This window comes from Liolophura sinensis, chromosome 4, assembly GCF_032854445.1.
Source record: "Liolophura sinensis isolate JHLJ2023 chromosome 4, CUHK_Ljap_v2, whole genome shotgun sequence".
Classification (NCBI taxonomy): Eukaryota; Metazoa; Mollusca; class Polyplacophora; order Chitonida; family Chitonidae; genus Liolophura; species Liolophura sinensis.
The window spans coordinates 3,234,771-3,256,434 of record NC_088298.1 but is presented as its reverse complement, the minus strand read 5'-3'; the positions used below and the strand labels follow the sequence as shown (position 1 = coordinate 3,256,434).

Below are 21,664 nucleotides of genomic sequence, written 5' to 3'. Positions count from 1 at the left end.
ATAGACCCTCTATTTATTCTCTATCACCTTTCACATCGTCCACCACACCCGCGTAACCGAGCAGAAACTATAGTCCACTCACCCCCCCCCCCCTCTCACCCACCCATCCCACTCGCACCATTTGGCCTATATTGTCGTCTTTTAATCAATGAATGTAATTAAGACGTACAACACAGAGGCAGTAAAACCAGAGCAGCGACGACAGTCTGACAGACGTACAGCATAGAGAGTAAAACCAGAGTAGCGACCACACTGTAATAGCTAGCAAATTGTAACATGTAATCGGTGAAATACGGCCTCTTGTCAACTTACCTCAGGGTTTTATTTTAACTGTTCACGTAAAAACATAAATTGCAGCAAATTACACACCCCCTAGGTCCATAACTTACGCATAATGAGTTAAAAAATTCCAGTAATGTTAATTAAGATTTTGTCATTTTTAAGTGGATATCTTTTATAATGGTTGAATGTACCGATGAAGGCATTTCTGAGCCACAGGAAGCCAGAGTCGCGCAGGCGTATCACTTGTTGAATGTACATGAATATTTATGTATTTATCAACCAGGTTTACCAGATTAGGATTTCAAGTGAAAGGTTTATTTATTTATTTATTACTTTGTTGTTTAGTGTCATAGTCAAAACTTTTTCACTTGTACGGTGGCCGTCAGTGTTTATGGGTGGTGGAAACGGGAATGCCAACGTGTTGAATTAGATCGCCACGTTGGATATATGCACAGTTGCAATCAAAGCACAAATGAGATACATATTTTATTATCGACAACTTAAATACTAGCATTGTACACGATCTGAGTACTGATTTCACTCATTTGCCTAGAACATTCCTTGCGTCTTTCCAACATCATTGAAATTTGTTGACCGCTGCTCTTTGCATGATTCCATTTGGTATATGACTGTCTGTTTCCACGCATAGATAGTGTACTTTGTTTATTTAAGCTACTTACGAATTTCCCACATATAGATATGCACATCATTTTGGTCAAAGAGTGAATGAATGAATATGGCTTGACGCCACATAGGTAAAACGAACATAACACGGCTACACAAGCCACACGAGCGTCACACGAGACCCACAAACACTGAGGGCAAAATAATGTAAAAATTCCATGTCCAGGACAGGGTTCGAACCCACATCTCGCGTGTCATGGCGAATGATTTATTTATTTATTTGATTGGTGTTTTACGCTGTACTCAAGAACATTTCACTTATATGACAGCGGTCAGCATTATGGTGGGAGGACACCGGGCGGAGAGTGGGTGAAACCACGACCATCCACATGTTGCTGGCAGACTTTCCCACGTACGGCCTCATGGCGAATGAAATGTACATGAGTATAAAAATATGAATATATGAATACACATGAAGCGATATGATGAAGTTGTGGTGTTGTGATGGTTGATGCAATAATAGGCACGTCCGGTCTGAATGGGACTTAACGTGTTTGAAAATGGGTAACCTGGATGTTGATCTACTTGTGGCCACGTGGAATTTCTCGTGTTGTTTTACCGAACGACATGGATTGTAACAACTGTACGCAAAATGCGTCGTCACCAATCTTGGGCCATCTCATATACTATATCCCGGATTAGCAGCACAGCTTGAGCAGAATTAGGTAACGTGAATGTTGGGTGTTAGGAATTGTGATGTTAGTTGTAGTTTAGCAGACGTCACAGGTCTAGAATTAATCACGTTTAATATACAATCACATGGAAACAATGCAAAAGGATCAGGCATCGGGGTTGCAGCTCAATCCCACGATTAAGCCTGCCTACGGCGGATGAACTATAACTTCAAAACATAAAAAAGGGGATACTTGTGTTCAAAGGGTTCATCAAAGCTCTCAGTCAGCTACATAATGATCGCCTGGGCTAGCAAGAAGCCACAATCAGATCATTAGGTTGATACGGAATATGCAATGCTCTCTGATCATGGACGCGGGTTTGATGGTACTGAGTACAAAATTACCATTCCTGGGGTTTCAGATTAATATTATGTACAAGATTGTGTTATTTTTGTCAAGTTTTGAGGTTTTCCACTCTTGCTACAGATAATCAGTTCATTCTCTAGTTGATATTCGAAATGGCATACTTTTTACAGCATCTTGTCTTTTGTCTTCTTATCTTTTATTTATAGGTTAACGCGTTTCCAAGCCTTCTGACGTGAGTTCTTCCAATGACCCGTTAGTAATTGAACACAATGAAGAACAAGAATAGAAGTTCTCGCTTCTGCGACTGTCGCTTGATGTTAGAAGAGTCCATTTTATCCCCAAAGGATAACTGTGTCGACCACGTCGCCATTGTGGATCGGCAAATCATCGCTTGTGGCAGCGGAAAGTTATTTCAGCGAACTCGGGGTTCGTGGGAAAACGGTTGCTATGGTGACGGAATTTTCAAAGTTGTTAACGCTGGAACCCCGCAGAATGTCAGTGTCCATGGCAACAAAGCCGTACTGCTCACCGGAAGTGACAAGTATGCCGGGGAACTGTATCTGTACGAATCGGGGCATGGAATCCGAAGGAAAGTTGCTATTTCATTAGGAGGCCCATCGTCAACAGTCCTACTGGGATTGCACAATGAAGAGGAAACCTTCTTCATGACGGATCATCTTGAAAAAGTAGTCCACCTGCTTGGCAAGAATGGTGAGCTAATTAGAAGTTTCGGCGCAGAAATACTCCGTTACCCATACACCCTTGCGCTTGATTCAGTCGGTGATGTCATCGTTTCTGATTGGCTCTTAAATGACGTCATTATGTTTGCACCCGATGGAAGCGTCAAGCGCAGACTGGGAAGTAACAACGGGTTCACCACAGCAAAAGCCTTTAACCCTTACGGCGTTGCCGTCGATGAAAACGGATACATTTTCGTTTCTTCTTGGCGAGAGAGCAAAATTTTCTTGTTCTCTCCCAGTGGAGACCTGGATCAAACCCTGCTGACGAAAGCGGACGAATTGGACGGCCCGACTAATTTGTCAGTGGCCAATGGTCGTCTGGTGCTTGTAAACAGTCATGGAACGCAGATTCGCTGTTACAGGTATACGATTTCAGAACAACGTGATACAAAATAACAAGAAGATTCCAAGCTCCTATAGCTGACGTTAAAAAAAAACACTACCTTCAGTTGAATAGATTCCTGTAACTTTTTTGGATCTGAAGAATTGTATACAGAATAACTTGATAATTATCACCTGCTAATATGAACGAAATGAGACTACTTTTCCCGCGCAAGGGAGACTAGGTTCCAACCTGAACTGACATTCCCCCCCCCCCTGCAGCACAGGTGTAATAAATTACCAGTATCCTGTCAGAACTTTATCGCAAAGGCGGGATTTTATCCCGAATTACGTTAGGCGGTCAAGGTTACCACCAGTGATAAATGGCTTCTGTAGCTCACGAGACAATTATAGTCGATATACTTTCCAATGTGTGCTCTGGGAGCAGAGTAATAAAGCGATAAGCCACCGATCGTCTTCAAAATGTGTGATGTGTTCTGGATTATTAGGAAGCTGTATGTTAAAATATACTTAGATCGTGCATGAAGAGGTTTGAAACCTTGAAAACGAAAGAGTATACAATCAGCCAGATCTAACAAGGCTAGCTTAGGATTCTGGATTTCCCCCCCCCCCCCCCCCCACAAAACAAAGAGAGCTAAAGAATCTACAAGTACCCTGTCCAGTTCCTCAAGTTAAAGGAAAGAACCTCTAAAAATCGAAGCATGCATCACTAAATAGATCACATAAAACTGCCCAAATATATACTTTCATTTTTTTTTTTTTACATTTTTGTGAAAAGAGTTAAAGGCACTCAAACAATTTGAATTCTGAGGTGGGCTTTATGGACCACACTATCAGAGGATAGGAACTGTGACGTCGGAGAAAGTTTATCCAACACTAATCACGACTTTGAATGTTGGAATAACTCTTTTTACTTATGAGCAAAAGATTACTGAAATAATGTTCCCAAAAATTGCTTCCTTCTGGTGAACATCAGGTAAAAAAAGAGATGTGATGTCAGAGTTCCTAGATAGTGTCAGTATGGCTCATAAACCCCACCATAGAGGTGATGCGACGTCAGAGTTCCTAGATACCGTCAGAATGGCTCATAAAGTCCACCATAGAGGTAATGTGATGTCAGATTTTCTAGATACCATAGAGGTGATGTGATGTCAGAGTTCCTAGATACCGTCAGTATGGCTCATAAAGCCCACCATAGAGGTAATGTGATGTCAGATTTCCTAGATACCATAGAGAGAGAGAGAGAGACAGACAGACAGACAGACAGACAGACACAGAGGGAGAGAAAATCCGAATTTGAAAGAGTGAAGGAGGGGGGGGGGGGGGGGGGTGCAAAGCCGGTCCGGAATTTCCCACATGTAAATCGATGACGTTCTTTCGGAAAATTAACAACCAATATGCATGAAAGAGATTGGGTATTAGGAGATAAAACTGAACTGTGTATTTCACTTACACCACCTTGGGCATGAGGAAACCAGACAAAGTATGAGAAGACCTCCGCCCCGTCCTGTCAATATACCTCACAACCTATTGATGTATGATCGCAACTGACATTGCAGGGGCTGGATTCGAAAATTTTTTTGTTACGGGATACTTTAATTTGAATTTTGTTACAGTTTGTGTAAACTTGGGATATCTTTTCTCGCACAACGGAGACTCCGGTCCAAGCTGAATAGACCTTTGTCCCCACGCAGTGCACGTATCATACGTGACCAATTTGCAAAGAAAAAAGCACATTACATGCAGTCTAAGGACTCCTTCGTCATAATATAACTGAAAAATTGTTGAGTACCACGTTAAATCCCAAGCACTCAATCGGAAACACTCCCCCCCCCCCCCCAAAAAAAAAACCCGTGCAACTACACAGCTTAGACGCGAATTTGTTTAGACGGGAAAAGTTCACCATTGTCACAATATGCTGTTTTGGGCACATATGGTCGCACACAACCGTAAACCTATATCGTTTTTCTGCAAGCCTAAGGCTTACATGATGACACAATGGGAGACTCCAACAGACTACACAAAGTGGCCCAACTAGGAAAGTTTTGAGTTGGAACTCTTTTGTTGTTAAAGTAAAAACAATCCTAGTGTCATGTGACTTGTCAAAAATGTCAGCCAACCTTTTTTGAAATTAACTTACTGATCATCAGTCTCTCAGTGTTCCTGAGGCACAAATGACTCTCTCCTTTAGGATCTTACCAAGTCCACAAACATTTAGCTTCTCCATTTTAAATTTTTATCCTTTAAATTGCTTGTGAAACGCCCATATTATTGTAAATGTGATTAAAAGTAGTGGCCTCACGTTGTTGACAGGTCACATCAAGTAGTAGGACTTTTTCTACAAAACTCCCCTTCTGCAGTAAATCACGTCTTCTACTTTGACTTTGCAGTGCTTGTGTACTATTACATGGAGTGAGTGAGTGCTTGGGGTTTAACGTCGTACTCAACAATTTTTCAGTCATAGGGTGCATGTAATGTGCCTCCTTGTTGCAGGACGGATTTCCACCGCTCTTTATTTAGTGCTGCTTTACTGAGACGACTTACCGAAGGCAAGTAAGCCGCCCCGAGCCATTATACTGATACGGGTCAGCCAGTCTTTGCACTATCCCCTTCATGCTGAACGCCAAGCGAGGAAGTTACAACTTCCTCTTTTAAAGTCTTAGGTGTGACTCGATCAAGGATTGATCCTGGATCTACCGGTCCCGAAGCGGACGCTCTACCAACTGTGCTATCTGGGCCGGTATGTGTACTATTACAAACACACATACAACTAAATGTGTCACCGGGAACACAGCTATGAATGCGTTATACAATATCAAAAGGAGTGGGTCGAGATTCAAAGAGGCAAAGAACGGGACAAAACAATGATGCTGAAATTGGCTGATCGTCGTTTAATGATATCTCAGACTTAAGTGTGCAACCTTAACTAGCATTGCGCTGCAAAAAATACAAACATTAACAAAGAAAAATCTAATTTAATACAAATTTTCAAAAGATATATGTACAAAGATTGATGACATGGACTTTCCAAGGACATAGAACGATAATAGCAAAATTACCATTACCTGCCCAGCGCTGTGTCCCAATCACATCGTAGCATGATATAAACACAATACAGCATAGATCTCGTACCTTAAATTACTAACCATTACCCACATAAATAGCTGCTAAGAACAGTTGCAATTCCAGCCACTGCCGGACTACCGGTACTTACTTCAACTTTCGACCATAACCAACAACCTTCTAGTGCCGAACACATTCCCTTAAAGGGATAAAGAATCGATTATTATTAGCTAGTGTGAGATAGACAAGTCCAGGCTTTGCCTTGCCAAAGCTGAATTATAGGTTTGGTACATTTATTCAAGCGTGACCAAGGCAAGATCAAACCAGGGACACCCTATCTCCACTGTCGGCCAATCAGCGTCGATTCTGTATCCCTTTAATCAACATTCATGGACATTTTTACAAATTAACCAATAGACCAGGATCTAAAATCCTATAGATCCTGGTTGCTATGGCGATATTTCTGTAGGCGCAAACACAGCAACATGAAGGTTTACAAGAAGTAATAACGGATCTGATGTTTTCGAAAAAGAAATAGATATCTTTACTTCATGAATGTAAGTTACTCCATTTCACCTAAAAATTAGCCCTTCCGTTTTCGGGCATTTAATGTTTTTGTGAAGTTCGATTAATTGCTTATTAGAAAGAGTTGAGTGTTGACATAAAAATCTTAAGGCCTTAATGTGCTTCAAAAAACGCATTTTTCAAACTTTAGATGAAATATATTACTCATTTTCAATCTGGTAACAACTTGTGACGTCATATGTCCATGTATATGCCTAAGCCCACCATGATGGCTTTGGTTTGCTCAGGAAGTCGCATTTCATGGCCGAAACAAACCCATTACACAAGACAAAAGCAATGTATATGCCTTCTGATAGTTTTAATTTTCATCACATAATGTTATTTTTGCTTCCTGTAATTATTGGTTGCCCTAGAAAAGTAGTACTTTGCAAGCTTTTGTTTTCCACAAAGAAATTTCCAACACAGCTTCCAATCTTGACGAAATAATCTCAATGCCATGAAACTGTGGTGAATGAAAATGCCACCAGGTCCCGTATTTATCAAACCTCTTAAGGGTTAAGTACAAATTTCAAACATAGCTACAATTAAACTGATTTGCATTAGGAAGTTAAAACTTGTACACTGATTCTTTACAGCCGAACAATGTGCCAACCACAACTCCAGTTCTTTCCTGTTTTGAGTTTGGCTTTTAAGGACTTGGAATTTAGTCTTGAGTTCCTCGATAAATACAGGTCCAGGGTTGGAGATTGCGCTCTTCTGGCCTTAAGCCATGGTACAATTCTTCAACATTTTCGCATGTTTGCAAGATGTCTAATCAAGCATATACTCGTTGCATTATTCTGAGAAAACTGATAAAAATTATATTTTCTGTAAAGCCCTCAAAATGACCAACACAACCAAAGCAATTTTGTTTCCAAAATCAAATAAAAATGTGTCTAAATCTTGCTGAAAGTTGCTTTTCCACTTGTAAAAAAGTTGGGGAAATAGGGTAAATCATCTCTCATATATAACAGCCTAGATGACCTTCAGGTCAGACAAAACTGTGTTGTCTCACATGACACCCTTTAAGGAGAGCCTTTTTATAAACAATGTTAGCAATAATACACTTTAAAATGGAGTTTTAAATTCCAAAAACATGCAAACACATCATTTTATTTCTTGTCTTAAGAAAACATAATTTTACACTTTTCTAAAAAACATTTCCCAATATACAGACAACAGAAAAGTATTAAACAAATTAGCGAGATCATAAGAAATGCAGAAAGACAATGTATCTGTTACAACTGCGCACTTTTGGCTAGGAAGGGTTAAAACAAATGGCTTAAGGCGGAATTACAGAATTCTCTAATATGACGACACGATGAACTATAAAACAGCCTGTTTTAGGGCATTTTCTTACACGTCAAAAAACAGAACAAAAAAAAAACAAACACCAAAAGGACGGCAAAAATCCCTATTCGCTTATGAAGTCTTCTCTATTTACCAAAGATAGCACAAATTAATGCCTTTCAGAAAATCTCATATCATTTGTAGTGTTAAAATGATTCTAGAACCTGAAAAATGATAAATCCACCCACATTATAGATTTCACTTTATTACCGATTTTGCTCGGCAACACTTGCGCCGACATTGTGTGAAAGGTAATGAATTAGCGTATTCTAAGACACCAAAAATTCGGTCGGATATGCACCGTTCTAAAGGCAAAAAGCAATAGCGATCAATGCTAAATATATCTCGCAATCTTAAGTCGATAATGTCATTTTTACATTAGAATTACTTCCACTTGTTTTCCACTGAGCACACTGTGACAGAACCATTTAAATTTTGTTGAATTATATGGCCTTTGGTTTATCTTGTCCATTTTTGACACAGGAAATGTCACTGCCATTACTTGCACAGGTCTGTAATTTGAACCAAGCTACCTACCTACTCAATAAGACAGCATCCTTTTAGTTTAGGTCCACATGTGTGTTCACCATTTTTTTAAAAATATTTTAATTTGAAGAACAAATTCTACAGGCATTACATTAATTTCCCTATGATGACCTGATTTACGCTTCAAATTAATTTTCAGGATGATTAATAATGATTTAAATTCCACAACCGTTGATTTATTTTAATGCTCCACCTGCAACATGTTTTAAATGCTAAAAGTTGTCTTTAACAAATTTACTGATTTTAGTAATTGGGTGTGTGCTATTTTTTCAACTTTGCTCCTACAACTGAATGTCTTAAATTATGGACTGGCAATACAAATTAACAGAAAGTATCCAAATAACTCCATCAAGTTAATTTCTGAAAGGAGAATTTTTTCTCTACGTCCAATATAATTATTTGACATATGGTTGCCAATGTAAATCTGGAAAAAGAAAACACTTTTGAATGCCTTACATAACTATTCAACATTGCAAAATAAAATACACATAAAACTAATAATGCAATTAGAAAACAATTGTAATATGTCATAATACAAAAGGATTCCTACACTCAAAAAATGAATCTGTTAATTTAACAGAAAGTCTGTGGTCTGAGTGATGCTAGAGTGTGCTCTGCTATTGCAACAGATTATTCTGTTAAATATAACACACCTGTTCCATTAAATCAACATATATATTATATCAGACTAACAGGATACTAGGTTGAATATGACACAGTATTGTGTTATAACCGAATGCATTCTAGCATCACGCAGACAACAGAATTTCTGTTAAAATTCACAGGTTAATTTTTTCAGTGTATATGGACAAAAAAAATTAACAGAACACTTGAGCTATTTACTGGCTACACATGGACATACATGTAGGTCAAGCAATGATACAACAGACTGTGAGGCAGTATGCGCTCAAAAATAATTTATGATGTTTACTGACAGTATCAAAATAAGAGAAGAAAGTTACACTTGATATAATAGCCAGCAGACTAATGGGTAAACTCCAAATCTTCTCCTGAATTGTCACCATCAAATGATGGCCAATCATAACACATACACGTAAGACAGAATTACTCTTCAAACTTTTTTACCAAACACTCCCATAATAACATTTTTTTTAATATTCATTTCAATAAAAAAGGTTAAAATGAGACATTCAGTACCAGCTAAAGTTTATGGTAAAGGACCTAAAATTTCGCTGAAAAAGGTGCAGTTTCACAGGCAAAATAAACACCATAAAATATTACTTGTGGTGCATGCTGAAAATGAAATCATCAAAACATGAACCTTTCAAATAAACCTTAAAATACTTTTCTAAGATCAACAGAACTCTCAACTTCTGGCAAAATGTGCAAGTTTATTCATGGGTGAAATTTCAGGTCATTTACGGTTCTTAATTTCTCCTACACATGCAATACCTAATTCTGATAAAATTTGGGACAGATATTAGTAGTGCTGAAAGTGGAATATTATATTTCTTTACCAGCCTTTTGGAAAAGTGAACATACCGATATATTGTTCCTTAGATTGTCTAACCATATGGAAAAGAAACTCAATATTCCTGCTAAAATAACAAATATACTGGCTAAAATAAACAGACCAGCTCTCCCAAATTTTAAAAGAAACAGGGTAATAAGAACTAAATCACATGTGAGGAACACAGGTTCTGCAAATGCCAAGTATTGTGTACATGTAACACACTAAAAAAAAAATCAATCACAGATTATATATATATATATATATATGTAACAGAGTCTACACAACTGTGGACAAAGTGACTAAAGAAATACCTTGAAAGACTTCTCTATATGCACATGGGATGTATGATAGTCATAACACAAAATATCAACACCAAAGAGAACACAAACCGCTCTCATTCAAAAATTAAATTAAATCAACTACAGTTTTTTTTTTCTTGGATTTTAAAATATGCACCCAAAGCATGAAATGTACATCCGAATATGAATTTAGCAACACACATATTTACAAAAATTTATTTTCTCTCTTTTTTTGTCTTTAAATTTTATAAAATTAAATTTAAAAGTCAAAAATTCAAGGACTCGGAAAACCTCTGTTCTTCTAAATGTAATCCCCCTCCCCAATCCCTTGCACAGGTTTGCATCATGTGATACGATAGCAAAATAACTGTTATACTTGCTAGACATACTAATGAAAAAATGTAGGTCAAGAACTACTTTTCTGTACATCATGCCTTGATTATTATCTGTCAAAGCAAAACTTAAGTAAACTAAGTAAACTTAAGTTACAGTAGTAAATGTAATGGACCAAAATGCAAAGCACATGTTCAAATCATAACCAGAACATCATGGAGGCCACTTGAAGTCTGAGCTAATCATAAACTCTGGAAAGAACGTTTAAGCTATTATGCAAGTAATTTTACTTACAATGCACAATGCCAACATCAGTCTTGCCAACTTTTGATAAAATATATATATTTTCTCATAAAATCACGAGAAAAGCAATTTTCCTTCTAAATTCACAGCGTTTTATAATGCTCTATTACATAGCATTCCTGAATATCCCTGGCTTCTTACAGTTACATTCATTGCCTGCCAGAGTTTGTACACAGACAAAACTTCACAATTCATTTCAAACTCAATTTAGTGATTTCTTTCCTTTTTCATTGCTTGCTCTTATCATAAAAAAGAAGTTTAAAATAAAAAATATACCACCATGTCCATCGCAAACTGTATGCGTCGCAGATAATGAACAATCAACAAGAGCTTCGATGGAACCATACATTAATGATGAAAGTTACATTCTGACAAGCATAATGCCATGAAGCCTAAACCTTCGGTCCAATCTTGCTGTATAAGCAATATATATATATATATATATATATATATGTGTGTATATATAGTCATCTATATAGTCTATCTATATAGTGATGGTGGTAAGATAAAATAGTATAGAAATCAGTTTTATACATGGGCAGTAGTTGAGACTACTTAGTGGATGGATACGACTACAGTCAAGGCAGAATACACTGGACTAGTTTCTAGAACTCATGTGAATAGTATTTTATAGATAATATGTATAGCCCAACATTACAGTATTTGTTTGTACTAAGCTGTTCACATACAGCACAACATTACAGTGTTGGTTTGTATTTAGCTGTTCACATACAGCCCAACATTACAGTGTTGGTTTGTATTTAGCTGTTCACACAGAGCCCAACATTACAGTGTTGGTTTGTACTCAACTGTTCACACACAGCCCAACATTACAGTGTTGGTTTGTACTAAGCTGTTCACATACAGCCCAACATTACAGTGTTGGTTTGTACTAAGCTGTTCACACAAAGCCCAACATTAGAGTGTTGGTTTGTACTAAGCTGTTCACACACAGTCCAACATTATAGTGTTGGTTTGTACTAAGCTGTTCACACACAGCCCAACATTACAGTGTTGGTTTGTAGTTAGCTGTTCACATACAGCCAAACATTACAGTGTTGGTTTGTATTTAGCTGTTCACACACAGCCCAACATTACAGTGTTGGTTTGTATTTAGCTATTCACATACAGCCCAACATTACAGTGTTGATTCAAGTCAGCCTTACATACAGCTTACATGTACATGTTACATGACAGTTCCACTTCACAGTGTCGATAAGGTACAATCCATCTTCTTTGTTTACATACTTTTCAACAGTACAGTGCTACCTGTTCAGTTCTTAATGTGTCTGCAGGTCGCCTGTTTACAAACTGCTTTAATAGTATCATTATAGTGGTTACCAGTTCATGAACAGCTCCAAAACTCCAAGTTTAATTGGTTCATAGTTACAAGTAGTTGTTTACAGCTCAATTTTACACATGTACAGTGTAGTGTAGGTAAGTTACATGTAGCTGTTTATATATAGCTGTATACAACATTACGGTGTTTGTCAATTAGGAATTTATTCACAGTGGCCCAACATTCACTGTGTTCATACACAGGTGTTTGAGCTATGTCATCAAAAGGTCTATACAGGATCCACACTGAATTTATTTATTTGATTGGTGTTGTACATCATACTGTTAGTGGGAGGAAAACGGGCAGAGACCAAGGGAAAGCAATGACCATCCGCAGGTTACTGGAAGACCTTCCCACGTACAGCCAGAGAGGAAACCACATGAGCTGGACTTGAACTCACTGTGATCCCATTGGTGAGAGGCTCCTGGGTCACAGCGCCGTGCTGGTGTGCTGAACTCCCCTCCTTGGCCACACAAGCCCTCGATGAGATTGGAAGTTTTGGCAATTAACAAGTACCAATAAACATGTAGCTATCCAGAACATGCTGAAGTGTCTTTATAATGAATGTCTGGGACAAAACACTGAATCTGCTGAACTTGGGCACATATAAAATGCTTTCACAGAAAGTAGGCAGTGTTCGGTTTCAAATTCATAACCACTTTATAACAGATGTGTGTATTTTACAGCTCTACATGTATCTAATTTTTTTTTTTTTTTTTTTTTTTGCTGAAAGAAAACCACAGCAGTTTGTGTTCAGTGACTGGACAGACAGGTCAACATGACACAACATAATAATACTTTGGCGTAGTCTGCGACTCTTCTGTCCTCAGGATGCTGTCTGTCTGCATCTGTGCTATACATGTCCTTGTCCTCACCACTTGTTGCAGAATTATTTTCCTTTGGACACATTTTCCTTGGACTGGCTCCTTTCCCTTTTAAATATGCATGAAGAAAACCGGAATCAGAGGTATGTTAGGTGTATTTTGGGCTTCCAGGCCATAACAGCAGATTTTTCTTGAACCACTCAACAGATGCAGTCTTTTTTTTTTTTTTGTTTTTTGTTAAACATGTTTTCTCACACTGTTTGAATCCCTGCTGAATCTCTCCCCTTCAGAGCCCTCTATCATGTCAGCACCCTACAATGGCAGTTGTCAGGTAGCAAAAACCAGTCCAGGTTGTATTTGGTTTGTGTACCTGCCTCCGGACCCTCCACTTGACTTTCGTATACTGCTGTGATCAGTCTGCCGGTCTGCACACACTGACAACCCCTACAGCCAGAGTTTTGGCTGGAACAGAAACAAAATCAAAACCTTACAAAATTAATACAATACTGGAAATTTTTGAAAAAAAAAAATATATCTATACCAAATTAAATTGAATTTCCTCTATTTTCCCAGAATAGTTCAAATTATTGACTGTTCTTATCTGTAATACTTACAGTGCTATAATAATTCTAAAGTTTGAAGAAATTATAATGCAGCCTACTTTAACACAAATTTAGGAACTTTTTTTTTACTCATTTTGAACATTATCTTGCACAGGGATGACTGCTATTTTCTGACAAAACACGTAGATGCTATTCCAAAACAGCAAAAATTTAACTGGATTTCAGCTCAGCGTTTCTGTTTTTTTGGGCCAAAAATGGTAGTTCCAATATTTCTTACAAAAATGGTAATGGTAGTTCCAGTATTTCTTCCAAAAAATGGTGCTGGTAGTTCCAGTATTTCTTACAAAAATGGAGCTGGTGGTTCCAGTATTTCTTACAAAAATGGTAATGGTAGTTCCAGTATTTCTTACAAAAATGATGCTGGTAGTTCCAGTATTTCTTACAAAAATGGAGCTGGTGGTTCCAGTATTTCTTATAAAAATGGTGCTGGTGGTTCCAGTATTCCTTATAAAAATGGAGCTGGTGGTTCCAGTATTTCTTATAAAAATGGTGCTGGTAGTTCCAGTATTCCTTACAAATACTGTATCAGACCTTTGCCTCTTAAAAAGTTGTGCAAAATTTTAGGTCAGTGTGTGCATTTCACTAGTATTTTACAATGCATTCCACAACATTTCACTTTCATACATTTTCATCTGGCAGCCCACAAAGTCATCGTACCAACCTGTAGAACAACAAAGTATTGTTGTATTTGAATAAATACAAGTACTCTACTTGACCCAATTTGGATTGCTCCTGCCCTGTATCCAAGCTGGAATAACGTTGCCATTTTGTACACTAAAGTCTGTTTTTTTCCTCTAAATTTTCAACTCACCTGCACGTTTCTACACGGAAAAACTGGAATGTTGAATTGCCCTGTACTATCTTCCTCTCTTTTCCAGCCAGGTTGCTTAAATTTTTTAGCATCACATATCTTACATCCCTGAAAAACATTAAAATGAAGGTTATTTTATTAGCAGCAATTCGGATTGCTTTCATCCTTATCCTGTCGCTAAAAAAAAAAGTTTACTGTCCATACAGAAATTCATTAGCATTAAATATCTGACGAGAGTAAAAATCAAAAACATTAAAATGTTTAATATTCTCCATTAAGAATGCTATTATAAATGTATTTTTCATCAAATATCCTACTTTGCCAAGACTAAAACAAAATCAAGTCTAATGTCCAGTTCTTAAATCTAAAGTTTAACAAGAGTGTGTCTAATGAAATGTTTAACTCTTGAGACTTGAAAACTTTACAGCAACGCCTTTAATACTTACCTTATACTTGCAAAGAAATTTGAAATAATAATGAAAAACAGACTGAAACCCACAAGAATATTTCAAAACTTGAAAGAGAGGCAAATGTTATAAACATTACCTTTCTCAGAAATGCCAAGAAGTTTTTAGGATAAGTTACATGACTATCACCTAAAGAGTGAAGTGATCAAGCAACTGCGAAAACCAGATCAAACATGATCAAAAATCAGAGAGCATTTCCATAGAAATGTTTCTCCTTCTTCTTTTCACCTTAAACAGCACACATCATTGGTGAGTAACTGGATGCCTTTTGACGAGTTGACTGAGTTGTAGGCGGAGCATTTTGTGTCACACTCGTATCCCATGGCGACAGAATAATTGACAGGATAGTACGTCTGCTTCTTGAACACCAAGTCTTCCAGTGCCTCCTGCTGTTCATGTGTTCGAAAGTATCCTGGAAACTGTTCATGGACTGGAACTGGACTGTTATCACATTCTTTGTGGCTGGAAAAAATAACAAAGTTAGAAAATTTAAATGTAAAAACACGTGAAATGTGAAAGATAGATTTTCTAGAAAAAAAATATATATTTCCTTTAAGACAAACTTCCCTCTACGTACTTATTTCTTGTTACCTGAATTTTTGGTGTAAAAAAAAAAAGAAAAAAAAAAAAGAAAAAAAAAAGAAATAAAATGAACAGCACTGCCACCAGCATGTCCTTGTTCTCAAGCTATTATTTGCAAGTTACATGTGCATGATTGGAAATAGTGGTGACCTGTCAAATACAGACGAAAGGTGGATGAGGTCAAGATGCGACAGGATTAAAATAACTTTTGTAGTCTATAATGTTTGGATGTGTAATGATGTTAAACCCCAAGTAGACAATGTATCTCGGTCATATCACAACAGTTTCTCCTTGTAGCAGGCCAGACCATATGCCGACTTATTATATAGCTTATTTCTTCCAAAATTTGGGACACCTGGTCTTCTCATTTTAGCCAATATATATATGCAATTCTAGCAGGAATATTGGGTTTCTTCTCTTTCAGATGGTTAGACAATCTAATTAACAACATGTAATATTCGACTTTCAGCACTACTAATATCTGTCCCAAATTTTAGAAGAACTAGGGTAGTTTGTGAAGTAGTACTACCTCAGTGTAATGTCATGCCGAAAACACCAGGCACATCGTCCATAAGTCACATTAGACATACAGGGGCAAACAGTGCCTGGCCTACAGTGTATTGCTCTTCTATTAAATATATATAATATATACTTTATGTTAAAATGTCATGAGGCATGAACACGCTTGTACATATGTGTGTATGAATGTGTGCTTGGGGTTTAATGTTGTAATTAACAATTTGTCAGTCCTATGACGTAGAGTCATTAGGTGTGGGTACTTATAGCTTCAGGGTGAATCCATGCCAACACTGAAGTATCACACCAGCCATGACCAGTCACATTATACTGACACCTGTCCAACCAGTCATGTTTCCTTACTCTAACCTCTCAGTGTTGAGTGCCAAGCAAGGCAGCAGCAAGTACTCACTCTTAAAGACCCAACCCGGCTTTGATCCCAGGTCTCCAGAAGTGGTCTCTAATGTAGCTGTCCATAAAAAGACCCTTGTTCATACTAGGGACATAGTACAATAGGAAATACAACAATTTTCCATGTAAAAATATCATCTGTACATGTAAATATCACGATAGGTGTTGTTGGCCAAAGTTCTTGTTCTTACTTTAGTTTATATAATGGTGATATCTCTAAATATCAGGATAGGTCTAGTTGGTCAATGCTATTCTCTGGGCTTCAGTTTATACAGGCCGATATCTGCAAATATCAGGTCTAGTAGGTCAACGCTTCTATCCTTACTTTATTGTATACACAGGGGCATAGGAAGCAATTTCAAAGTGGGGTGCCAAGAGTCCCAGCAAAAAAGGCGAGGGTTGGCGGCCTCGGAAGCTCTGAAGGAGCTACATGTATATTGCCTTAGAGACGATTAACCATATTTTAGATATGCCCATTGAGGTGTTATTGACTATTTAAGCCTGCCTGAAAAAATTGAAATAGACATTTAGCTCAATTGTTGAGGCTATTGCCTGGAGACCCACGAGTCAACAAAGAACATTGTAAAAATTTATCCAGAATTCAACATTAAATTTATGGATGTGGGAGAGAGGTTGATGAAAACTGACTAATACAAGCATTTAACTAGTATGGAGAAGAATCGGTGGAAAGAAACATCCATGTTTTTACTGGGCCTTGGTGGTAAACTTGCCGGCCTAGTCGCGCTGGCTTGCTTTGGATTGAAATCAACGTCATTTACATGTATACTTGTACGTACACTTTTTGACCATGCCTTTGGCTCAGAAAAAAAGCATGCGTCTGATTTAGGGGAATTGCCGATAACGCGCCAAAGTTGGTGGTTGCAACGGTTACTTATCTTTCCTTCACTGATCAATCTTGCAACCCCTAATTGAAATGATCTTGAAATGACAACAAACCATAAAGAAATAATGTGATGACGTTGCATTTCTATTCAGCCCAAACAGCAGAATAATTAATATATTTGTACAATATATGCACTCATCAGTGTTGTTTAAAACACAGTCACTAAGTTAGAATTACACTGTAGATGATTTGCCCTTCCATGGGAGAACTGTATATATTAATATATGACACTTCTACAAGTGTATTGAAAGTTAAAACAAGCAAACCTATATAAAGTTATGTAATTTTCGCACATTATCAGTTTGGAAAAAGAGGTATATATAACTTTGTGACACTATATCATGTGACCTGGAAAAGCAAAATCTTCGAGAAATAACCAAAATTCACAACCTTACGACAATTGCAGCCACGGTTGCATGAAAATACAAAACAGATGTTGCAGAAAAAGTGTTTTTAATAAAAGACTATTATTTCAGTACATGTGGCATGAATATTTGTACTTCAAAAACTGCCTATGACAAGTAACTCTCATAAATAGAAAGGAAAACAACAAAATGAACTATATGTCAAACTCCATGAAAAATGTCTAAGTGGTTGGATTTATTTTAAAGATTATTTTAAGCAGAGCAAAACGCATGAGAAATATTACATACTATGTATTTATTATATAGTTATTAAAAACTACAGAAAACAGCGGTTATAAATGCGCTGTTAGACCGATCCTCATTGCAAACTACTCTGAGGAAAGAAAACCAACGTCATTTACTCCATATAAACCAATATTTCAAAGGCATTTTACTCGGGCTTGTATTGCTAAATGACGAAGTTGCAGATGTCGTAAAAAAATAGAATCTATCGACCGCTGAACTCTACAAAGTTTGTCAGGCAGCTCCATTTCAATCGACTGGCGAGTCCCATCCAAGGGAGCTAACTCACAAACATAAATATGTAGGTCCAAGGACTGAAAAAACATGTAGACCCCCCTCTATTAATAGTAATGTGCCCTGGGAAACCTGCAGTTTACCATGTTTAGTTTACAAAGGAAATATATTTGCAATAGTCGGATGTGTTAATCAGGGAAGGGGCCTGTTTGTGTTTGTTTCTGTTTGTATATATAATTTCTGGAACCTGAAAAGTGTTGCTGCCCCCCTCCCCCTTGGAAAATGGGGAGTCCATGGCCCCCGATATCTCTAAATATCATGACAGGTCTAGTAGGTCAATGCTTTTACTTTACTTTAGTGTATACAGGTCGATATCTCTAAATATCAAGATAGGTCTAGTAGGTCAATGCTTTTACTTTACTTTAGCGAATACAGGCCAATATCTCTAAATATCAGGATGGTTCTAGTAAGTCGATGCTCTTATTGTTACTTTAGCATATACAGGCCGATATCTCCAGACCATAAATTTTGGGTGGTTGACGTAAACCAAAAAATCAGTTACGGGTTTTAAGTATGGTTTTTTGATGAGCAGTAGTTACTTTTAGTGTTAAATATTTGTAGTGTGTGTAATATTCCCCTGGCTTGTGGAACCCTCACCATCCCTGTTTGATAAAATAGTTCATCCACAGGGTGAAATAATATATCAATGGTGACCAGCTCATGGAAAGTTGTTGACTAGTGAATGTTTAAATTCTGGTCAAATTGACTGTCACCTTTCTCTGCTTACCGCTAGCTGACCAAGAGCACAATACATAACTGACGAATGCCGTCAGCTAGCATATGTTGTGTACATAACAAAGGAGACATGAAGTGCGCTTTCTCACGGTGAGAAAATGTGGCTAAAAGTCGAATAGTAACGTCTTAATCAGAAGTTTTGATATTTTGTGTAAACACAGAAGCCTTCTCAGGAGTTACCTATACAAGGTCATGACGTTCGTGGGTGCATTGTAGAGTGGACTTAACGGCAGAAATGACAGAAGAGAGCACAAATGCTTTGACCCCATTAATAACTTTAGCGCATAATGGCACTGAGTTCAAGTTCAATATAATACTTTGCAGTATCACAACACCAAATGACATCTTTTGTTCACAGTCATATTAGTGACAAGTATTAAAACAACCTGGGCAGAGGCAGCTCTAACAGCTGACACGACTTCTATTTTGTGTTACCTGTCGTGATATCACACCCTGAGAATGGCTGGCAGCCTTGTGTGGGGTTACTCTCATATACCCGTTAAGCTCTACACAGTTCAAGTGCAGCGTTTGTGGGAACGTTCCAGGGACAGATGAGCGTAACTGAGTTATCGGTCAGCATAATTACACTCCGCGTAACAAACATGCGAACCATCATTTCATTCACGCCAAATTTCATGGCCTGTATCTCTAAATATCTGGGCAGGTCTAGTAGGTCAATGCTGTTTCCCTTTCTTCAGTTTATACATGCCGATATCTCCAACTATCTCGACAGTTCTAGTAGGTCAATGCTCTTATCATTACTTTAGGTTGAACAGGCTGATGCTGCTAAATATGAAGGACAGTTCTAGTTGATCAATGGTCTATCATTACTTTAGGTTGTACAGGCTGATGTTGCTAAATATGAAGGACAGTTCTAGCTGATCAATGGTCTATCATTACTTTAGGTTGTACAGGCTGATGCTGCTAAATATGAAGGACAGTTCTAGCTGGTCAATGGTCCATCATTACTTTAGGTTGTACAGGCTGATGCTGCTAAATATGAAGGACAGTTCCAGCTGATCAATGGTCTATCATTACTTTAGGTTGTACAGGCTGATGTTGCTAAATATGAAGGACAGTTCTAGCTGGTCAATGGTCCATCATTACTTTAGGTTGTACAGGCTGATGCTGCTAAATATGAAGGACAGTTCTAGCTGATCAATGGTCTATCATTACTTTAGGTTGAACAGGCTGATGCTGCTAAATATGAAGGACAGTTCTAGCTGATCAATGGTCTATCATTACTTTAGGTTGTAAAGGCTGATGCTGCTAAATATGAAGGACAGTTCTAGCTGATCAATGGTCTATCATTACTTTAGGTTGAACAGGCTGATGCTGCTAAATATGAAGGACAGTTCTAGCTGATCAATGGTCTATCATTACTTTAGGTTGAACAGGCTGATGTTGCTAAATATGAAGGACAGTTCTAGCTGATCAATGGTCTATCATTACTTTAGGTTGAACAGGCTGATGCTGCTAAATATGAAGGACAGTTCTAGCTGATCAATGGTCTATCATTACTTTAGGTTGTAAAGGCTGATGTTGCTAAATATGAAGGACAGTTCTAGCTGATCAATGGTCTATCATTACTTTAGGTTGTACAGGCTGATGTTGCTAAATATGAAGGACAGTTCTAGTTGATCAATGGTCTATCATTACTTTAGGTTGAACAGGCTGATGCTGCTAAATATGAAGGACAGTTCTAGCTGATCAATGGTCCATCATTACTTTAGGTTGTACAGGCTGATGCTGCTAAATATGAAGAACAGTTCTAGCTGATCAATGGTCTATCATTACTTTAGGTTGAACAGGCTGATGCTGCTAAATATAAAGAACAGTTCTAGCTGATCAATGGTCTATCATTACTTTAGGTTGTACAGGCTGATGCTGCTAAATATGAAGGACAGTTCTAATTGGTCAATTCTCAATCACGTAGTATGTACAGGTTAACATCTCTGATGATGACTTTCGAAACAGGTTGAAACATGTTACATTAACATTTTTGTTCACTGAAGATCTAAGATCTCCTGAATAAAATCAAAAACCTTGAAATCCATAAACTCACCTAAACTCTCTCCACAGTAAAATGCCAACTAGGGTTAAGGTTGATATACAAAATATGGCAGACAGGAATATCTGAAAAGACATGAACAAACATGAACAAACTAAATGATTTGTTTTTTTCGTTCGGCTAGAGGTTTACAGCTGCTTTTAACATTAATAAGCTCAGGTCAGGTCACAGTTATTGACATTTTCAATAAATGATGGCTAATTCCTTATATGTCATAATTCAAAATGTTTCTATAATGTTTTAAGTGGGTCAATCTGTACAATATCTCCCAAATTCTGGAAATCTTCTTTGTTGACCATCTCTGAATTTCCTGAAATTTTAGCTGCATGCCCATAACTGATGAACAAATGCAAAATTCTAGAAATGTTATGTCCATTTAAAACAAGAGGAGGAAGTATACACACCCTTTTCCCACTCACTGATGACTTTTTAACTTTTTCATGTTTCCAAATGGCAATATCTAAGCATTACTTCTGAGTA

General features: G+C 37.6%; 1 protein-coding gene across 2 annotated transcripts in view; it reads right to left on the bottom strand.

Annotated features, from left to right (window-relative positions):
- Positions 1 to 13,013: 13,013 nt before the first annotated feature.
- Positions 13,014 to 21,664, bottom strand: part of LOC135464807 (uncharacterized) — a 34,599-nt gene continuing 25,948 nt past the window's right edge. For both annotated transcript variants that reach the window (XM_064742362.1, XM_064742363.1), the window contains exons 4-7: positions 21,179 to 21,249; positions 15,253 to 15,486; positions 14,558 to 14,665; positions 13,014 to 13,585 (exon numbers count right to left, since the gene is read on the bottom strand). In XM_064742362.1, the coding sequence (XP_064598432.1) occupies positions 13,423 to 13,585; positions 14,558 to 14,665; positions 15,253 to 15,486; positions 21,179 to 21,249 (576 nt within the window). In that variant the 3' untranslated portion in view covers positions 13,014 to 13,422. The remainder of the gene's footprint in view (positions 13,586 to 14,557; positions 14,666 to 15,252; positions 15,487 to 21,178; positions 21,250 to 21,664) is intronic.